Source organism: Sceloporus undulatus, chromosome 1 (assembly GCF_019175285.1).
Source record: "Sceloporus undulatus isolate JIND9_A2432 ecotype Alabama chromosome 1, SceUnd_v1.1, whole genome shotgun sequence".
Classification (NCBI taxonomy): Eukaryota; Metazoa; Chordata; class Lepidosauria; order Squamata; family Phrynosomatidae; genus Sceloporus; species Sceloporus undulatus.
The window spans coordinates 38,187,291-38,206,752 of record NC_056522.1 but is presented as its reverse complement, the minus strand read 5'-3'; the positions used below and the strand labels follow the sequence as shown (position 1 = coordinate 38,206,752).

At 38.9% G+C, this 19,462-nt stretch overlaps 1 protein-coding gene across 1 annotated transcript in view; it reads left to right on the top strand.

Moving 5' to 3' along the window:
• Window positions 1-19,462, top strand: part of USH2A (usherin) — a 665,459-nt gene that overhangs the window by 469,528 nt on the left and 176,469 nt on the right. Inside the window, 2 exon segments of the mRNA XM_042475774.1 lie at window positions 1,136-1,248; window positions 16,246-16,444. Of these exon segments, the coding sequence (XP_042331708.1) occupies window positions 1,136-1,248; window positions 16,246-16,444 (312 nt within the window).

Sequence of the window (19,462 nt, the reverse complement as noted above, 5' to 3'; positions counted from 1 at the left end):
TATAGATCTGTATTTCCCCTCTTAAACTAATACATAGAAAACCTAATATAATCTTAACTAAATATATGTCTCAAGAGCATCAAAGATGCTCTGGAGGCATGACACTCCCTAAAGTGTGTAAGAGTTTGACTGATTTTTTTTAACCATCTATTATCCCCTCTGTTGTAAACCACTCGGATTCCCAGTGATTGGGCTGTATATAAATAAATCCTATTATTATTATTATTATTATTATTATTATTATTATTATTATTATTACTATTACTATTAAAAAAAATCAAAGGTGAATCAAAGGCTACATGGGACTCTTCCAAAGGCCATAAGCAGCCCAGGGTCCCTAGTTGTGTTTTATCTCATATTTATGCTCAGCATAATGCTATGAAATAGGTACGGAGGGCCAGATCATATTGGGCCAGTTCAGATTATATATTTTGCTCAGATATCTGTCTCAACTAGACTAGGCTAGCTGATTAACTTGTTTGACCTCAAACGTCTTGTGATGTCCATGTAAAGGATACCCATGCCATCACAAGGAGAGGAGCAAACTGGTGATGTGACAGTTTCTATCCTATTTCTTTCTATGTCAGATGTATCCAAGGCTAGCTAACTGTGAAAAAATACATGTGAAATCAAAGGCTTTCATGGCCGGCAGCCATAGTTTTTTGTGAGTTTTTCGGGCTATGTGGCCATGTTCTAGAAGATTTTCTTCCTGACAGGTCACACAATATATACATCCAAGTCCTTTCCAAACAAGCATTCTCTGAAGATGCCAGCCACAGATGCTGGTGAAACATCAGGAAGAAACTCTTCTAGAACATGGCCACATAGCCTGAAAAACCCACAAAAATCTATAAAAAATACATGCCTTTTAAAAATCCAGCATATTGAGTTGTAGTGCATAAATCTGGATTATTGTGTTTGTCTCAATTCCACAACACAGCAACTAGAATTGCTGTAGTATTTGAATAAGATCAGGTCTGAAGGTTTAACAGTATTTAACAATCATACTCCTTAGAATGGAAGTCCCTGACATCATACTGATCTCTGAATCCAACTGGAATCATACTTTAACATCAATTACAAAACTGTTAAAAATATCATCCCCCCCTCCATTCTTTCTTCTTAACTATTCTAGGTTGAAGTTTGCACAGTATATGCATGTGTGATAAGTAATGGAACCCAAATTACAACTGTGGAAGATGAACCAAAGGAGCTATCAGCACCACAGATTCATGTCCTTGGCCCAAGGTATTGAAATTTCTATTTTTCTTTAAATCAAGAGCTCAGGGTGACAAATAAAATATCTTCTCAGTTTATTTATACATACACATAAGAATCTGCCTTCTGCTGAATTAGAACATTGTTCTGTCTATTCCAAGGACCCTTTCATGTCACACAATCATAGCACTATGATTGCATTTTAAATGTCATGGAGCCCATTCACATAATAATTCCATCCTATGGAATCTTGACATTTGCTATTTAGGGAGGAATATTCAGAATTCGCTGCCAGAGAGTTCTACTGCCTCATCAAAATACAAACCTGTGGATTCCACATGAAGTAATCATGGTAAATAAACTGGAATCAAAGTCCTCTAACTGTGTAGTGTACAGTGGGCTTAGCGTGACCTAGTACTGTAGTCTGAAAGTGTCCCTCTAGAGTCCCACGATTCTTTATAGCCCCCAAAATTAAAAATGTCAGACACTTACATTCCAGTAGTGGAAATATGTGTTCTAACACTGAAGCATTCTTTTCAAAGTCTGGTTTTGAATCCCTGTGCATTCAACTTGATATTGCCACTTTTTCTCTTCTGCAAGCTGCATCATATATAACACTTACATGACAACTAAGCACAACCTAGGCCTCTCCATGTTGGGAATAGCTACACATGTTGAATTGGATATTACAAGATCAAGGAGAAATGTTATGAATTGGTTTTGATGTTCACTGGAAATCAAATCCAACAGGACTTTGACATCCCTAATGATTATGCAAACAGGTTTATTTACTATTTTGTGGACATCTTCATCTTTCTTTTAATACAGATCTCCCCACAAGCAAAATAGTGCCAGACTGGGTGTGGAGGGGGAGATTGAATAGTAACAAATGGATTAATTTTTTTTAAAATAAAGATCCATTGATGCCAACATTTCCAAAAGAGAGGCTATAACTAATGGGTTTCCATTGCCAAAATGTTTATATACATTACAACAATAAAACAGCATGCAGTGTGTGTGTGTTAGTGCTGATGGGATTGTTAGAGTCCTGGCATTGTCAGAAGTACTTAGCTTCTTTCTTTCAAGATTAAGAGATGTCTCTTTTAAAAAAATTCGGAATCTAACATCTGAAACTTTAGAAAAACAGCAACATAACAGATTTAGATCTGCAGTTATTCAAAATGCACTCTGTACATTTTTGATGAATTCTGTTACTTGTCTCTGCAAAATGTAATTGCAAAGTGAAATTAATCTTTCTGTTTTTCAGTCACATAAACAGATCTAGTCAAAGCTCATTCAATGATAAAAACTCAATTCTAGAACCTCTATTTTCCCCCTGGCTTTCATAGTTGTATGTCTTTGTCTGTAGTATAGTAAATACTTCGGTATGTCTGTTTTATTATATACAAACTAAAAATGTCATGACACACAAACGCAGAAAGATCAAAACTAGCTTCCAGATGTCATAAGCTGCTCAGCCAGAAACAGACTTTTACCATTGCCTTCCCTTACATGTCATATTATCATCAGCTGTTCTTATATCCCAAAAGAATACTAACTACTGATCGATTGCCCGGACATGTCTGGCTGTGGCCTACACGTGCCCTGGGTAGTTCATTTATTTGCCACGGTGGATTTGCTAGAGTGGAATTTAATCAATAGCTAATTCATTAATTCTGGTCCTTGAGTATGTAGGGACTATGCAGTATAAAAATGGCTAGCTGGCTGGCTTCAACTTTGATTGAAATATGACAAACACTACAGCTGACAGCTCCAGCAGGTGCTTGCCTGCATATGAATTTTTCTTATTTATCCTCCATCAAGGAATAGGTTCAAGGGGAAAATAACATATTGTATAAACAAGAAGACATTTTAATACATATCTGCCAATGGGGAAAAAGATTTGACTTCTACATGAGTGTCACAAGGGTGGATAGCAATACAAAACACCCCCTGCAGTATGTGTTGTGCCAAATTATCATTCATATATCTACATTTACAGAGGTGTGTATATATTATAAATACATATATTTATAAACATATCTAGTTATAAATGTTAGTAAGAAGCTTCTGGGAATGAGAGAACAAACTTCTAAGAAGTGCTGTTTGTTTTGTTTATGCATCACACACATTTGTATGTATGCATGCATGTATGTATATAGAGACACATTATATATTGTTGTTGTGTGCCTTCAAGTAGTTTCCAACATACACAGGCAACTTTATGATGGGGTTTTCTTGGCAAGCTTCTATAGAGGGGTTTTGTCATATTATTATGTTACATTCTGTTATATTATGTTGTTATATTAATTAGATTAGATTAACAAACAAACATGCACACTTTGAACTATAATAGCTTTTTCCACTGCTGAACCTAGTTGCAGTTGTGTATGGTATATGCTGGGGAAATGTGACTTTTAACAAATATTATAAGGCTATATCATTATACTCATCACTCACAACTGGCCTAAAACAGAGGGGGGGAAATGTATGGGTTCCAGGAGCTCTTTTCCGTTCTTACCACAGGCCTTATTCCCTCCATAACAGGCCCAACTATCTCTGATTTCTTCTTTAGTCCCCCTCAAAATGGTCCCATTAAGTGATGTTGTATCAATTCCTGTCACCATTTTGAGAGGGACTAAAGAGGGAAATGAATGTTTTAGGAATAATATGGAGTTCTAGTATGGATGGGATGGGAATTCACATACTTCCCAAATTGGATTGAAGTTGAAGTTCCTATCCCCTTGAGAAATTGGTGTAGGGAAAAAAAACCCAGAAGGTTCTCACATCAAAGCTGCACATTGAGACGTGCTAAATTTTGTCTCAGACTGTGATGGAGTCTCCTTCTTTGGAGGTTTTTATACAGAGGCTGGATGCCCATCTGCTGAGGTGCTTGATTTTGTTTGTGATTATGGTTGGTTCTGAACCCAAAGAAATCCAGAGTTAGGTGCCAAACTAGTTTAGTTTATTCATAAAAGGGGGAATCAACACACCTGCAAAGCACTCACTGTGTCTTTCTCTTTTCTCACACACACATGAACTAAGATATCTGAAAAGGTGTTAGTGGATAGCAGTTTTTAGTACCTTACCAACTGCAGAGGAGATTCTCCAGTTTGAAGGAAGGCTATGTGTTTAATGTGGCTCAGCATTCTGCCTTGGCTACAATAGTCAAGTCTGAATTAGACAGAGTTTCTGTCCAAGCTGGACCAAAGTGGAAATGCCCAACATAGGCATATTTATGTGCCAGACTTGAACTGAAGGTATGTGATAAACTCCCTAGAACAAAAACACAGCGGATACCAATGGCCCACTGTAATTAACAATTTGCTGCCTTTTTGTGACCCACAAAATCTGAAGATTGAGGCATCTACCTTACTTATAGTGGTAGGGACTTCCTTGGAGACTGGACACAATAGTTGAACATAACTACTTTAGATACAGAACATTTTTAGGACAAGAGGATATTCTTCCTTCTTCTGAAGGGTTAGTTACCATGGCCAATCTGCCATCTAACAGCAGAAGGCTTTGATGTATTCATCATATATTGGATTGTTCAATGTACACATATTGTAATCCAGTTAATATTGAGATGTTTCCTCAAATGTTAGATGTCAGGAACAGAGCAGGGTTAGGTCAGGCTAGGTCCATCATCGTACCACATATTACTTTCCCCACATTTCCTTAATATTAATGAAACTTCCAGAAACAGACATAGACTTTAGAGCAGGGGTAGGCAAACTTTTTGAGCTGGGGGCCGGGTTGCTGTGCCTCAGACAACTGGGGGGGCCGAAGCCAAAAAATAAATAAATAAATATTTTTTTTTTTTAAAAAAAATAAATATATAAATAAACCAGGACAAATGTAGGACAAAATTTTCAAATGGATGACACTTTTTTTAAAAAAATGGAGGACACGTGAAAAAATTTGCTGATTTTTTAAAAAATGTTAATATAAATGCATGTTTCTGAGGCTTCTATAGACAATTGCCCCCCAAAGGTCCCGGCGGCAATCGGCGGCAGGACTGGTCTGGGGCCGGTCCCAAGGCCTTGCCGGGCCGCATCCGGCCCGCGGGCCGCAGGTTGCCTACCCCTGCTTTAGAGAGATGTCTGAAGTCTGATCTGAATTCACCACTAATTTAAATAGACCACTTGGGGTTTATTTGGTATTTGACTATATCTTAATTTTAACATGTACAAAAGTTCCCCCCTCCAAAACCCTTCTCAATATGAATCATACCATGTCAAAAATACTACATGAAATAATGTTTTTACTTACCATTTATGTGTTTAGCTCTAAGATGGTAGCCAGAGATGCACATCAAGTCTCCATTTGGGGGTTTAACACTCTTTCTTTCTTTCTTCCTTCCTTCCTTCCTTCCTTCCTTCCTTCCTTCCTTCCTTCTTTCTTTCTTTCTTTCTTCTCTTTTTACATGTTTGTCAGTAAATCATTTATATGTGAGATTTTTTCCCCTTGAGCTGAGTATGCAGTGAATATAAAATAGTCTTCAACAGACTATGGCATTAATTCAGCAAGTCAGATGAAGACTTCAGAATAATAATGGTGACTCTACAAGTAACCTGTGAAGTTATCCCTTCACAGGTGACATTAATTCTTCCTCTATAGATTGTTATTGTTATGTGTTCCTCTGTTTATACCTCAAGGTAGTGAAATAATAGATCACTGTGTTATTGTATTCTGTAAAGATGTCAAAGTTTATCTCAGCTGTGGCTGCCTGAACATAACTCTCTAACTTTAAATGAATGTTAATTTACTTTGTCACCAAGTATTCTGATAGCAGCCATGTAATTGAGCTATAATGGTTTCAAAAATGATCTAGCTAAAGTTAAGCACACTAAAATCTTAGTTTTTTAGTGGGGGGAAATTATGTCTGTGCTTCTCTTGAGTGAACTCTAAGGAGCCTACCTTTGTCTGGCTTGCCAAAATTATATAATGCTGACAGTCCAGTTTTCACACACTCCTATGACAGGTAATGGGGAAATGGTTGTACCAATTATGAACATAATTGACCATGCACAATTTGTTCATAGTGCATTTACAGCAAAGTGTGGGTCAAATCAAGGCTTGCATCCTCATGGTGAATTGTGATGGTATATGCCAAAGTTACAATATTGAAACTTAACTTTTTTGTTGTCGTGGAGTTCAGAATTCTGTTCTAATTGTGCAAGGAACAAAATCTCCTCAACTTAAAAAAGAATGTAAGGATCATCACAGGAATATAATCCCGAAACAGATGGGCAGATGGGGACAGCTTTTGGCCATTTTGGGAGCATGACATTTACATGATGCATGCCCTCAGAGTGCCCAGAAGCCATCCTGAGGCAGTGCCAAAACCTGCCCCAGAAGGAGTGGATCTTTCCACTCCTTTTGGGACCATGGCAAGAGGGGGCCGTGGTGTGTGTTCACCATGCCCCCTGGCTTCTGGCCACTCCTTCCTGCCCATCTAATTTGCCCCATAGTCCCCCCCAACACAGCCATGTCCATGTTGGCAGAGAGCATGGGAATGAGTGGAGATGTATCCAGGAAAACTTGTAGCTGGATATACTGCAAGGATGTCATCTGTAGTTACCTCCTGAGTCTCCTGGGGAAGTCTGAGAAAATATCTAACTTATGGAAGTTGACAGATAGGGCTTCCAAGAAGACCAACACTATACTAGTCCCACAAGTTCCTTCACAGCTTCTCTACATTAATCCCACAAAGTTATTCTACGTTGCAGTTCTTGGGATGGATGAGCTAGAATAGACAGGAATGGGACATTTTGAATGAGACAATTAAACAGTGTTTATTCATGAAATGGAAATATAAGAAGAAATGGTGTGACTTTAATAGTGACGAGAGATGTGACAAAAGCAGTCAAAGAATATAATGCAAAGTCTGACCAAATAATATTAATAAGATTTCAGGGAAAACCCATTAATATAACCATAATCCGACTTTATGCTCCAGCTACAAAAGCAGAAAGAGATGAAATAGAAAGATTCTGTGCTGGAGTCCAAGAGGAAACTGATCACACACCAAAAGAGGACATGTTAATCATAGGCAATTGGAATGCAAAAGTAGGAAACAGAGCAGAATTAAAGACTATAATAAAAATGGCCAAGGATCAAAAAGTGCAGGAGAGTGACTGACTGAACCATTTGTTCATCGCAAACCCACTCTTCAAGGAACCAGAGGCGAGTATATACAAGGACATCACCTGATGACCAATATAGAAATTAAATAGACTATATAATTGGAAGCAGAAGATAGAAAAGGTCAATTCTGTCTGCAAAAACAAGACCAGAATCAAACTGTGAAACAGACCATGAACTGCTAATATCAAAAATAAAAATAAAGATAAAGAAGAATATTAACCTAATAATTGTGCCAAAATACAAACTGAAGCATATAAAGGGCCCAAACAGACAGGCCAAAATAAAGCTGCTTCAGGTCACTTTGGAGGTATGCTGTTTAAATGTGCATGTGTCCTAAGAGGCACCAAAGCCATGCTCCAGTCCTAAGGACTGGTGAGCAGCTTTGGTGCAGCTTCTGGCCCCTTAAAATGTGTGTCATTTAAACAGCATACCTCCAAAGTGACCTGAAGCAGTTTGCTTTTGGCCTCTCTGTTCGGGCCCAAAGATAATGTAAAAATAGATTTGCAGTGTAAAGCTTAAATGATTGGGAGCCAGAAAAACTCTGGACTGAAGCCAGGAACATGGTCAGGGAGAAATGCACAGACACTATGTGCAGCCAGAAAGAAAGAAAAACCTCAATGGATGGCACAGGAAGCTCTTCAAGAAGTTAAAGACAGATGAAAAGCAACAGTAAAATGTTGCAGAAATGAAGTCAGAACCCGAATGCAACTATTCAGTGACTTGTGTGATAGATTCAATCAGGGAAGTCATAGTCCTGAGTCTGCAAGACCTGAGCAGGGTGTTTGAGCATAGGGTGACTAGGAGGTCTCTCATTCATATGGCCGTTAGGTTAAAGTTGACTTGAAGGCATGTAACAACAACATCTCTTGACCAGAACAGATGTCATCAACCTATAGGATTTATCTATATATTGACTTATTATTTCATCAGTTAATTTAATAGATCTGTTTTAGTTGGAAGAAGCAATTGGATTTAGGCCCCAAAAGTATGTATTCATGCAATACATAAATAAAATCCTTGTATAAGGATATGTTTATAGCCCAATATAAATTAGAAAAGAGATTTACTTATAGAGAAAAAATTAAAATGTTGCTATAAGAAATTGTTAAAAATAAATATATAAATGTAAAAGAAAAACAAATGAAAATACCTGGTAGATGGTACAGAACATCTCATCAAATGGCAATTATAAATGGTAAATTCCAATCTAAATGATGGCATGGATGTGGAATGAACGATATTTATATACCTATGTGGTGGGAATGCCCATATGTTCAGGGATTTTGGATAGAAGTTAAGAAAAAGATAAATATAATGTTTTATTTCATTTCATTGTTTGCTGCCTTTCTTCCAGAAGGGACCCAAGGCAGTACACAGATAATTAAAAAAAAATACAAAAAAATTAAAGCCGTTAAAATAATCTAAAAACAATTAAAATTACATTAAAATATACACAAGTTATCACCATGACTAAAACACACATAATAGCAAGGATAGAGGTACAATTAAGTAAATAAAATTGTATAACTTAATCTAGGGGAAACAGTTGAATAAGAATGAAAGATATATGCTAACAGAAGACAGAGAAAAGGCAGAATTACTCAACACCTTCTTTGCCTCAGTCTTCTCAGAAAAGGCAAAGGGTGCTCAACCTGAGGATAATGGAGCAGAGGACAGAATAGGGGAATTTCAGCACAGAATAAGTAAAGAGATAGTAGAGGAACACCTTATTAATCTAAATGTATTTAAGTCTCCGGGACCAGATGAACTCCATCCAAGGGTATTAAAAGAACTGGCAAATGTAATATCGGAGCCATTGGCAATAATCTTTGAGAACTCCTGGAAAACAGGAGAGATCCCAGCAGACTGGCAGAGGGCAAACATTGTCCCCATCTTCAAAAAGGGGAAAAAAGAGGATCCCAACAATTATTGTCCAGTTAGTCTGACATCAATACCAGGAAAGATTCTGGAGCAGATCATTAAACAGAGAGTCTGTGAACATGTAGAAGGCAATGCCATAATCACAAAAAGTCAGCATGGGTTTCAGAGAAACAAGTCATGCCAGACAAACCTAATCTCTTTCTTTGATAAAATTACTAGCTTGGTAGATGAAGGGAATGCTGTGGACATAGTATATCTTGATTTCACTAAGGCCTTTGACAAGGTTTCCCATGACATTCTTGCAAACAAGCTGGTAAAATGTGGGCTAGACAAAGTAACTGTTACATGGATTTGTAACTGGTTGACCGGCCGAACCCAGAGGGTGCTCAACAATGGCTCCTTTTCATCCTGGAGAGAAGTGACCAGTGGGGTCCCACAGGGCTCTGTCCTGGGCCCAGTGCTATTCAACATCTTTATCAATGACCTGGATGACAGAATTGGGAGCATACTTATCAAATTTGCAGATGACACCAAATTAGGGGGAATAGCTAATACCCCAGAGGACAGGATCAAGATTCAAAATGACCTGAATAGACTAGAAAGCTGGGCCAAAGCTAACAAAATGAAATTCATCACAGAGAAATGTAAGGTATTGCATTTAGGGCGGAAAAATAAAATGCACAGATATAGGATGGGTGACACCTGGCTGAATGAAACTACGTGTGAAAGGGATCTAGGAGTCCAAGTAGACCACAAGTTGAACATGAATGAACAGTGTGATGCGGCAGCTAAAAAGGCCAATGCTATTTTAGGCTGCATCAATAGAAGTATAGTGTCTAGATCAAGAGAAGTAATAGTGCCACTGTATTCTGCTCTGGTCAGGCCCCACCTAGAATATTGTGTCCAGTTCTGGGCGCCACAATTCAAAAAGGACATTGAGAAACTGGAGCGTGTCCAAAGGAGGGCGACAAAAATGGTGAAGGGTCTGGAAACCATGCCCTATGAGGAACGACTTAGGGAGCTGGGGATGTTTAGCCTGGAGAAAAGAAGGTTAAGAGGTGATATGATCACCCTGTTTAAATATTTGAAGGGATGTCATATTGAAGAGGGAACAAGCTTGTTTTCTGCTGCTCCAGAGAACAGGACCCGGAACAATGGATGCAAGCTGCAGGAAAAGAGATTCCACCTGAACATTAGGAGGAACTTCCTGACAGTTAGGGCTGTTCGACAATGGAATGCACTCCCTTGGAGGGTGATAGAGTCTCCTTCCTTGGAGGTCTTTAAACAGAGGCTGGATGGCCATCTGTCAGGGATGCTTTGATTTGGATTTCCTGCATGGCAGGGGGTTGGACTGGATGGCCCTAGTGGTCTCTTCCAACTCTATGATTCTATGATTCTATGATTCTATATACAAGGCACATGTTTCTGAGTGCTTGGGTAAAAATGTCCTTCTCTTTCTCTGATAATGTCTCTTTTATTTATTACTACGTTGAAAAATAGAGGGCAATTCAGGAACTTAGGAAATTCTGCCTTTAGAGCAAATATACATATGATATACATACCAATCTTATGCTACAAAATTTTAGCAAAGACATTTAAGAGAAAATAAACTATTTATCAATTTTTAAAAAAATTCTTAGAACTCAAATTGCTGGAACCAGCCATTTCAAATTCTCTAGCAATCTCCTTTTTTTTTTTTTGGGGGGGGGGGAGGATTGAAAAGCAAATTTGTTTTTCTAATCTACACTGGAAGCCTATACAGAGCAAGTATCTTTTCAAATAGTTTCTTGGTCTTTCACTTGGACACACACTAGTCTTGGTAGTCTTAAGAAAGCTATTTTCTCTCAGCTTAATTAGTTTCTGAGTTGTGAGGACACAAATGTGCTAAATAATGCATTCCTCAAAATGATAGTAGTTTTGGTTTTGAAAGTGGACATTTCAGAACCTGTCTTTGCTATGGGCATGCCTAGCAGAAAAAATTAGGCCTTTAGAACTACTGTAGAGCTGTATATTTCCCCTAAGGGCTTTAGAGGCTTTAACTCTATCACTGGTGTTTTCTTGGATGTCTTTTCTTTTATACCCCTTTTGCCAGTTTTATCCTAGGCAAACATAAACTCCTTACAGAAACCATGGAAAGAAGGCATTTTTATTGCACGAAAGCTGGCTGTACATACGTCCCATATTTTATCACGTTTCCCTCATCCACTGTAAAGAGAAGAAACAGGGAGTTTATGAAATCACTACAATATTCAATGTGAATATTGACTTTTCAATACTTTCTTTCTTTCCACAAAAACAAGTGTGGATGATATTTGATCTGAACAGGACTTTGTTTACCTTAATCCAGAAAATTTATTCAAGGGTAGTTGTGATAGCCATACAGCAAAATACAACAAATTCCAAAATCCACACACACACACACAAAACCCACCTTTATTGGGCCAACCAAAATTCATGAGATCATGCAAGCTTTTGAAACATCACTGATTTCTTCATCAAAGGTGTTAAAAATTGTACAGGAAAATTTTGAAAAAACCAATGATGTTAGAGTCACAAGCCTACATTTTGTCTGAAGATGTTGCATTTGTTACCAGTTAAGAAGGTCTGGAAGGCTATTGGTGTGGGCAGAGACCATTCCCCTCTGGCTATAAGGGGACTGACAAGCAAAGCGCCATTAAATCCAGGCAATAAAATGTGAATGCCATTAGCAACAGAAAAAATAAGATCCTGGCTGTTTATGTCCTTTCTGATTATACCTGCCCCTTTCTTAAGCAGAAAATAGTTTCTCAAGAAGCCTGCATACTGTTACATCTGGGAAAACGTGCAGGTGCTGTATAGGTAAAATTTGTCAGGTGTAATCCCAGTCACCCAGTGGATGTTATGGCTCTGTGTTTCCCAGTGCTCACATGGCTACAGAGGCCTTTGTTTTTAACCACCTTCATGCCCATCCTGACTCATGTGAATCAACATCTCCAAGACTACTTATCCCCCATTGTTCTGCTTAGGTCTTGTAAATTCATATCCGTTACCTCCGTAATAGAGTCCATGCATCTAGCATGTGTTCTTTCTCTCTTTCTGCATCCTTCCACCTTTTCCAGCATTATTATCTTTTCCAATGAGTTGTGCTTTGTTATGATTTTCAGTCTTAATCATCTTGGCTTCCAGGGAGATTTCCAGCTTTTTCTGTTCTAGGTCCAATTTGTTTGTCTTTTTGGCTGTCCATGGTATCTTCAGAGGCCTTACCTTGTGCGTATCATGCTTGCTCCTTGAATCCTGCCACTGGATCTGTCACCCTTCCTTCCCTCTTTTCCCTTCCTTTTCCTCACCTGATGCTGCTCCTCCTTTCATCTCTTGTACCTTAACCAACCAGTATATCTCCTGCTGTCCCTCCCTTCCCATAGCTTACCTTTTTTGGCATCTGTGCAGTGATTCTCTCCCATGTGCCCGGTGTTGCACCTCCCACTCTCTTTTCTCTCCGCCAGTAGCTTTGTACTTCTGCCTATCCTTTGCAGCTCCATAAAATGCCAATGCTACTTTAAATAGAGAGAAGGCAAGTAGGCAGTAAGGCAGTGGTGTTGACAATTCTGTGAGATAAAGTGCAGGGGGAAAGGGAGACAAAAATGGTGGAGGAGATGGTAGCAGGGGCAGTGCCAAGCAAAGTAAGATAAAGGGAGATGAAGAGATAGCAAAAAACTAATGGAGATGGCTCTTTTTGTCATGTATCAGACTTTAACATAAAAAAAAAAAAACCCAGAAACACAGTGTGCAGGGGGGGGGGGGGGGAGGTTATCGGATTTTTCTGTTTTATTTTATTTTCCTGTAAGTCCAATGGCAATGTGTAATATTGGCGTGGTATATATTGCCTGAAAAAGGCGGGCTGGGGCTGCCTCTCTTTGCTGCGCAATGTTACAGCAGCAACCAAATTGCACAGTACCACTGTGCAGCAAAAAAGCAGCACTTAGAAGCAGCTCCTTTTTGCTGCACAGCTGCAACACAGCAAAGCTGTACGATGGTGCGGTGGCATCACAGCTGCACAGCACCACTTGGACACTGTGCAGCTCTGATGCCACCAATGTGTGTGATGTGTGGGCGGGACCGTGTAATCATGGCAGCCCCCACACGTACTAGGGTTAGGGGGCGTGCAGTTTGTGTGCACTCCCTAACCCTAAAATCGGCTCCAGCATGGTGCAAAAGGCCAGTCTGTACCATGCCATTGCTTTGTCAAGTCATGCACTGCTAACCTCAAAACTTGATTTTTGCAATGCGCTCTACATGGGCCTACCCTTGTGCCTAGTCCGGAAACTCCAACTGGTACAGAACATGGCAGCCAGGTTGATAACCGGAACAACTAGGAGTGACCACATAACACCAATATTAAAGTAACTCTATTGGCTGCCTATTAGTTTCTGGGCACCTTTGGCTTGGGCCCAACTTATCTAAGGGATCGCCTTCTTCTGTATAATCTGCCCTATGCACTCAGGGGGGAATTTATTGCAGCCCATAAAGACCAGATTGACTGTGACCTCCCAGAGGACATTCTCTGCAACTGCTCCCAGACTGTGGAATAGCTTGCCGGATGGGATCCATCCAATTACCAACTTAGATAGCTTCAAGAAAGCTGTCAAGACAGATCTCTTCCGGCAGGCCTTCCCAGAATAGTACTAGGCCAAAATGATCTCTCTCACATATACTATGATTTCGCTTACCGTCTTTGATTTTAGTGATTTTAATGTTTATGTCATTTTAATCCTTAACTGTTTAATTCTTTTTAGGGAGGGGATATTATGTATATATTGTTGTACTATTTTAATAATAGTATTAAAATCATCTTCCGGCCTGAGAGGGAGTGATCAGGCAGACCCAGCTCCACCAGGGATAGCCTGAAGGAAGAGACTCCTCCCTCCTTAACTGTCATCTTCTGGCCTGAGAGGGAGTGATCAGGCAGACCCAGCTCCACCAGGGATAGCCTGAAGAAAGAGGCTTCTCTCTCCTTAACTGTCATCTTCCGGCCTCCTATTCCCCTCCAGCTATGCTCTGACTATGTGGGGGGAGAGGCTTACGTACCCTAATGAAGTTGTGAGCTATGCTGGTGGTGGTATAATAGCCACTGGCAGGGCCTTGCATGCCAGACAGGTCACAACCGAAGGGTCTGACCAAGAGCACCAAAGGGCAAGATGGGCTCTCTAGTCTTATGACAACCATCCTAGGAGAAGGAAAACTCTAATCCCATACCTGGGCAGATGGTGCTCGTCTAACCTTGTAAGGTCAACCATCTAAGAGAAGGAAACTCTAATCAAACCTACGACCCAAGGACCTCGCTGCCACCGTCCATGCTTGTCAAGGCCTCAGCAGCCGAACCTCTGGTTTAAAGGGTGAGGCCAGTTTTGTGCATGCTGCGCTCCACCAGAAAAATCCATTGCACAGGCTCAAAGGATACATCCAACGTCATCAACACGCTTGTAGAAAGCACGGATGAATCCTTCTTGAATCTTCATTCACGAAGTAAAGCCAAGAAGAAGAAGATTTTAATAATGTACGCCACTTTGATTGTCTTACCAAAAAGCGGGATATAAATAAAATTTTTGTTATTATTTTATGATGCAAATCAAGTCAATGAAAATAACCAAGGCCATGACATCTTAAATATTAATGTGTTTCTTGTACTAGCAGCTTTTATTATGCTTCATTTTCCTTACCCCATTCATTCCAATGGCTCCCTTCTCTTCTGTGCAATTGTTGCAATTAGCTCTGCAAAAAGGCCTCAACTAAACATTCACCTGCACAAGCGAATTTTGTAACATTGACCCAGAGAACTGGGAAAGAATAGGTATAGTCTATAATTACATTTCTATAATGTTGTTTTGTTTTTGTTTTTAAAATGCTAGTCATAGGTGTAAGATTTCTGTCACTAGTTAAATTCACAGAGGGGCAGTGATGAATAATTGGATAGAATAGCGACTGCATGTTTTGCCCCATATCTCAGCTCCTATAAGGGCTATAGTGTGTGTGTGTGTATAATAAAAGTTTGGAATCTAAGCCAACAAATGTTCCAAAGAAGCACTGGGAGGTCTCCCTAGAACTTAGGTAAACCTAGCCAACTGAGTAATATAGCAATACTAATGCTATATCTAGGTAATATACAGGGTAACTCCACTTCAGGAACACAAGCCCTTAGCAGTTCAGAAAACCTTTATTCAGTAATCAGAGGTGATCACAATATGTAGTTATTGTCAGGATTAAGGAATTTTCCCCAGTCATACCAATATACTTGGTATTCAAACAATTCACCCATTAGAAATGCCTTCAACCCGCTTGTCAGCAATTCAAAACATTATTTTCCCAGGTCTTGCCCTTCTTTCTTTCCCTTTTGTATCAAGCTATGGATTCCCACAAGAATGATCTTGGTAATTGGCAACTCATACCTCCCCCCCACACACACACACATCTGGTCATTATCCCAGGCCATGCCTCATACACAATCTTTACTTTTCTCAGCCTCTTCAGCAGGATATCATAACCCATCATCCTGCAATTACACACATATGTTCAAACACAGCAATAAAATATGGCAGGACCATGTCTGAACCATGACTCTGACACTTTATACTTTGAATATATTAAATTAATAATTTGAAATATCAGTTTTCAAGAAGTAGTTGAGACTTTTCTGAATTTATTCTCAGTAAAAAATATTGTAGTGGAGCTCTGCTCCTTACCTTGGCTAAAACACAGCACCTTTTTCCATTATATGTTAGGGTCTATTACACATCAGGGTGTTCAAATCTATTCTTCTGCCAAAGGATGAATCATAATTTAAGTGTTCTATAATGATCTTTCCCAAGAAGAGACCTTTTTTATCCTGGCACATTCAGAGCTCCATTCTACTGCAGCAATGTTAAAAGGACAGCTGAACTGATTTGAGTTTTAGGGGGAGCTGAACTAAAGCACCGAGTTTATGAGTTATATTACTCATTAATGTTTTTGTTGCTCTAGGGCACTTCAGATTAACTGGGCATCACCAGGACAACCAAATGGCATTATCTTAGGATATGATTTGTTGCGTAAGGCTCACCATCGGTGCAGTGTGGCACAACAGCAATCAAACCACCGAAGTGGAGGTGCATGTCTATCCTTGGAATGTGATATCAATGAAAACATCTGTGGAGAACAATGCTATAATCCCCAGTTTAAGGTAACATTGTGATTTGGGTTTTTAATCTGGCACTGTGTTATCTGAAGATCTGTCTACTCATATATGAAGATATTTGTACATTGAGGTCTTTTACTGATGCCTAGCTTTGAGTACCTTCATAGATTTCATCGCCAAATATAAAGATTTTCCTTGGTGGAACTAAGATGCTGGAATGCTCTCCCAGACAAATTCACCAGGTGCCTACATTGTTAATTTTAACCACCAGTTACAAGTATAAGATAAGAGCTGAGAAGTGAAAAAGACAAGATACATTTCTGAAGTAGAGTTCCAAACCCTGCACAGTGTCTGTTAATACCTGCATCAGAGATTGTTAAATGAAATGAATGCCCATGCCATTCTGACTGCTTTAAGTGGAGAAAAGTGTAGTCACTGATAACGCTTATCATTATTTCTGAATTTGTGCAGAAATACATGTCTTTGTGCTTTCTTTTTTTGAGCTTGCTGTATTAGTGTTGATTCCCAAGAAAGTCACAATAGCTATTTAAACTTACAGGTGAAATCCTGGTTTACATTAAAAGAGCCAACTTCTTGAATGTAGAATGCAACAGAAAGCCAAAGCTGTGTCAGCTGCTGTAATTTATATTTTGATGTGAATCACTCAGATAACTCACTTTCCTAATTGCTGTCTTGTCTGACAGCGAACCTTATGAATGCACACTGTCATTACATGTGCGATGATGCTGTTGACAAATAGGAACATCATTTCATTACATTAAATCTTACCTTCAAACTAAGAGTTTCCTAGCTCATTTGTCAATAAAAAGCTGTATACAGACTCCCACTCTCTGACTACAATATTGATCCAGCTCCTAAACTGCAACTAATATGACCATTAATCTGCAAATGACCATAATTTTAAAATATTTCTGACAAATCATGATGGGCCTATATTCAGAGAGGCTCATCATTGTCATGTAAACAGCCAACCCCTTGTAGCTGAACCTAAATGGATTTCCTGTAAAGCAGCATCAAATCATTCAATCAAGTAAGTTTCCAAAAAGACATCTAATCATCCCAATAAACTAATATTTGCCATGCAGATTATGATAAATGGTAAGGCTAAAGTGCATTAGAGAAACTCTATAAACACTTCCTCCCAATTTTTATTGGCAGTTTTTCAAATAAATATAGGTAACACAAAACAGAGAGCCAGAATTGTGTAATGATTTGAGTCTGGGACTATGACTCTGAAGCCCAGGGTTCAAATCCTCACTCAGCCATAGAAACCCACAGGGTGAATTTGAGCAAGTCAGACTCTCTCAGCCTCAGAGGAAGGCAAAGACAAGCCACCTGTGACAAAAACTTGGCAAGAAAACCTCGTGATAGGTTTCCCTTAGAATCACCATAAGTCGTACATGATTTGAAAGCACACAACAACAGTAACTGCACAATACTGTTGGAAATTGATATGTGTACATAATCAACCAAATACGATGGAATGACTGTGTTCTGCTAGGCCCTGAGAAAGGAAATATGAGATCAAAGATACATCATGCTTGTATGTTCTTCTATGTTAGCAAAATAATAATAATAATAATAATAATAATAATAATACAATAACATCAAAAAAAAACCTGTGATACCTTCATTTGACCAACTGAAATGCACAAAATATATGATGCAAGCTTTTGAAGGTCCACTGGCTTCTTACTCAGGCAAAAGTGTTAACAATCATACAGGAGGGGGGAAATGATGGTAGTCATAGGCCTGCATTTTTTTTCAAGATGTTGTTGTATTCTATAGTGAGATGATGTGGAGGGATACCTATGCAGGCATGCCCCTGCTCTTTCTTGCCATGTGGCATTGGCAACAAAGCATTTCAGTGCCCAGGGGATAAAATTTGAATTCCCTTAGCAATACATAAAGGTACTTCCTTTGAGATCCAAAATGTCTCCATTCCTTGTGAGGTCACAACTTCCTTTGTTAGGCAGAGAACACTGACCCTCTCAAGAGTAGCCCCTATGCTTTATCATTAGGAAAATTTTAGGTGCTGTTTTGGTAGAACATGCCAGATGTGGTCCTACTATATATATATATATATATATATATATATATATAGAGAGAGAGAGAGAGAGAGAGAGAGAGAGTGAGTGAAGTATTATCTTCATTGAAGGTAGAATTCTCAAACAGTGAAGTCCCAGTCCCTCTTTAGGGTTCCCCTTTAGCAGCTAAAATACAGTATCTTCACATCTAAAAAACATATTCAGTTGTAGCTGTATTGGCTATACAGCGAAGTACAATAACTTTCAAAATCAATATTCCCAGCCTAACAAACTGGATTGTGAGCTCACATGGTATGGAGACATGCCACGTGTAAGCTACTGTACTTTTCTCCCAAATGGGGCTTAAGGTGGCTTCCAATATAAATGAAAACAGAACATCTTAAACAGTATGAAGCACAAAAGTTTAAAAAGCATTAGAACATGTATCTAATTAAAATACTTATTTTAAATTGTTAATATTAATACAATTCAAACACTTAAAATATATATTACATACTAAAAGCAGCACACCTAATTGCATATCATTCTGCTCTCATCAGTTAAGGTTGAAGGTCTATTTTAAAAATGTGTTTGCCTGCCAGCCAGCAGACAGGAGATAGATCATCCATTGGGATGTAGTTCCAAAGCTTAGGAGCATCCACCAAGAAGGCTATCTCTTGTGTCCTCATCAGCCAAACCTTGGAGGGTGGTGGCATGGAGACAAAGCTTTTCCCTCAGGGCTATTTCTAGAACTCTTACGTAAAAGAGTAGAAGCAAATCTAATGCCTTAAAAGCTGCATATACAAGCATACCATTAATTAACTAATTAACTGTAACTAATTCCACACTCAAGACAAAGAGGTCCCAAGCAAAGTGATGGAAAGAAACACAAACTTATGAGTTGATAAGGTGTCTTAAGGGCAACAGAATACATTTATCCATGAAAGTCACCAAAAGAAACCAATTAATATTCTAAATGATAAACATCTTACATGGCATCCTCCTGTGGAAAGGT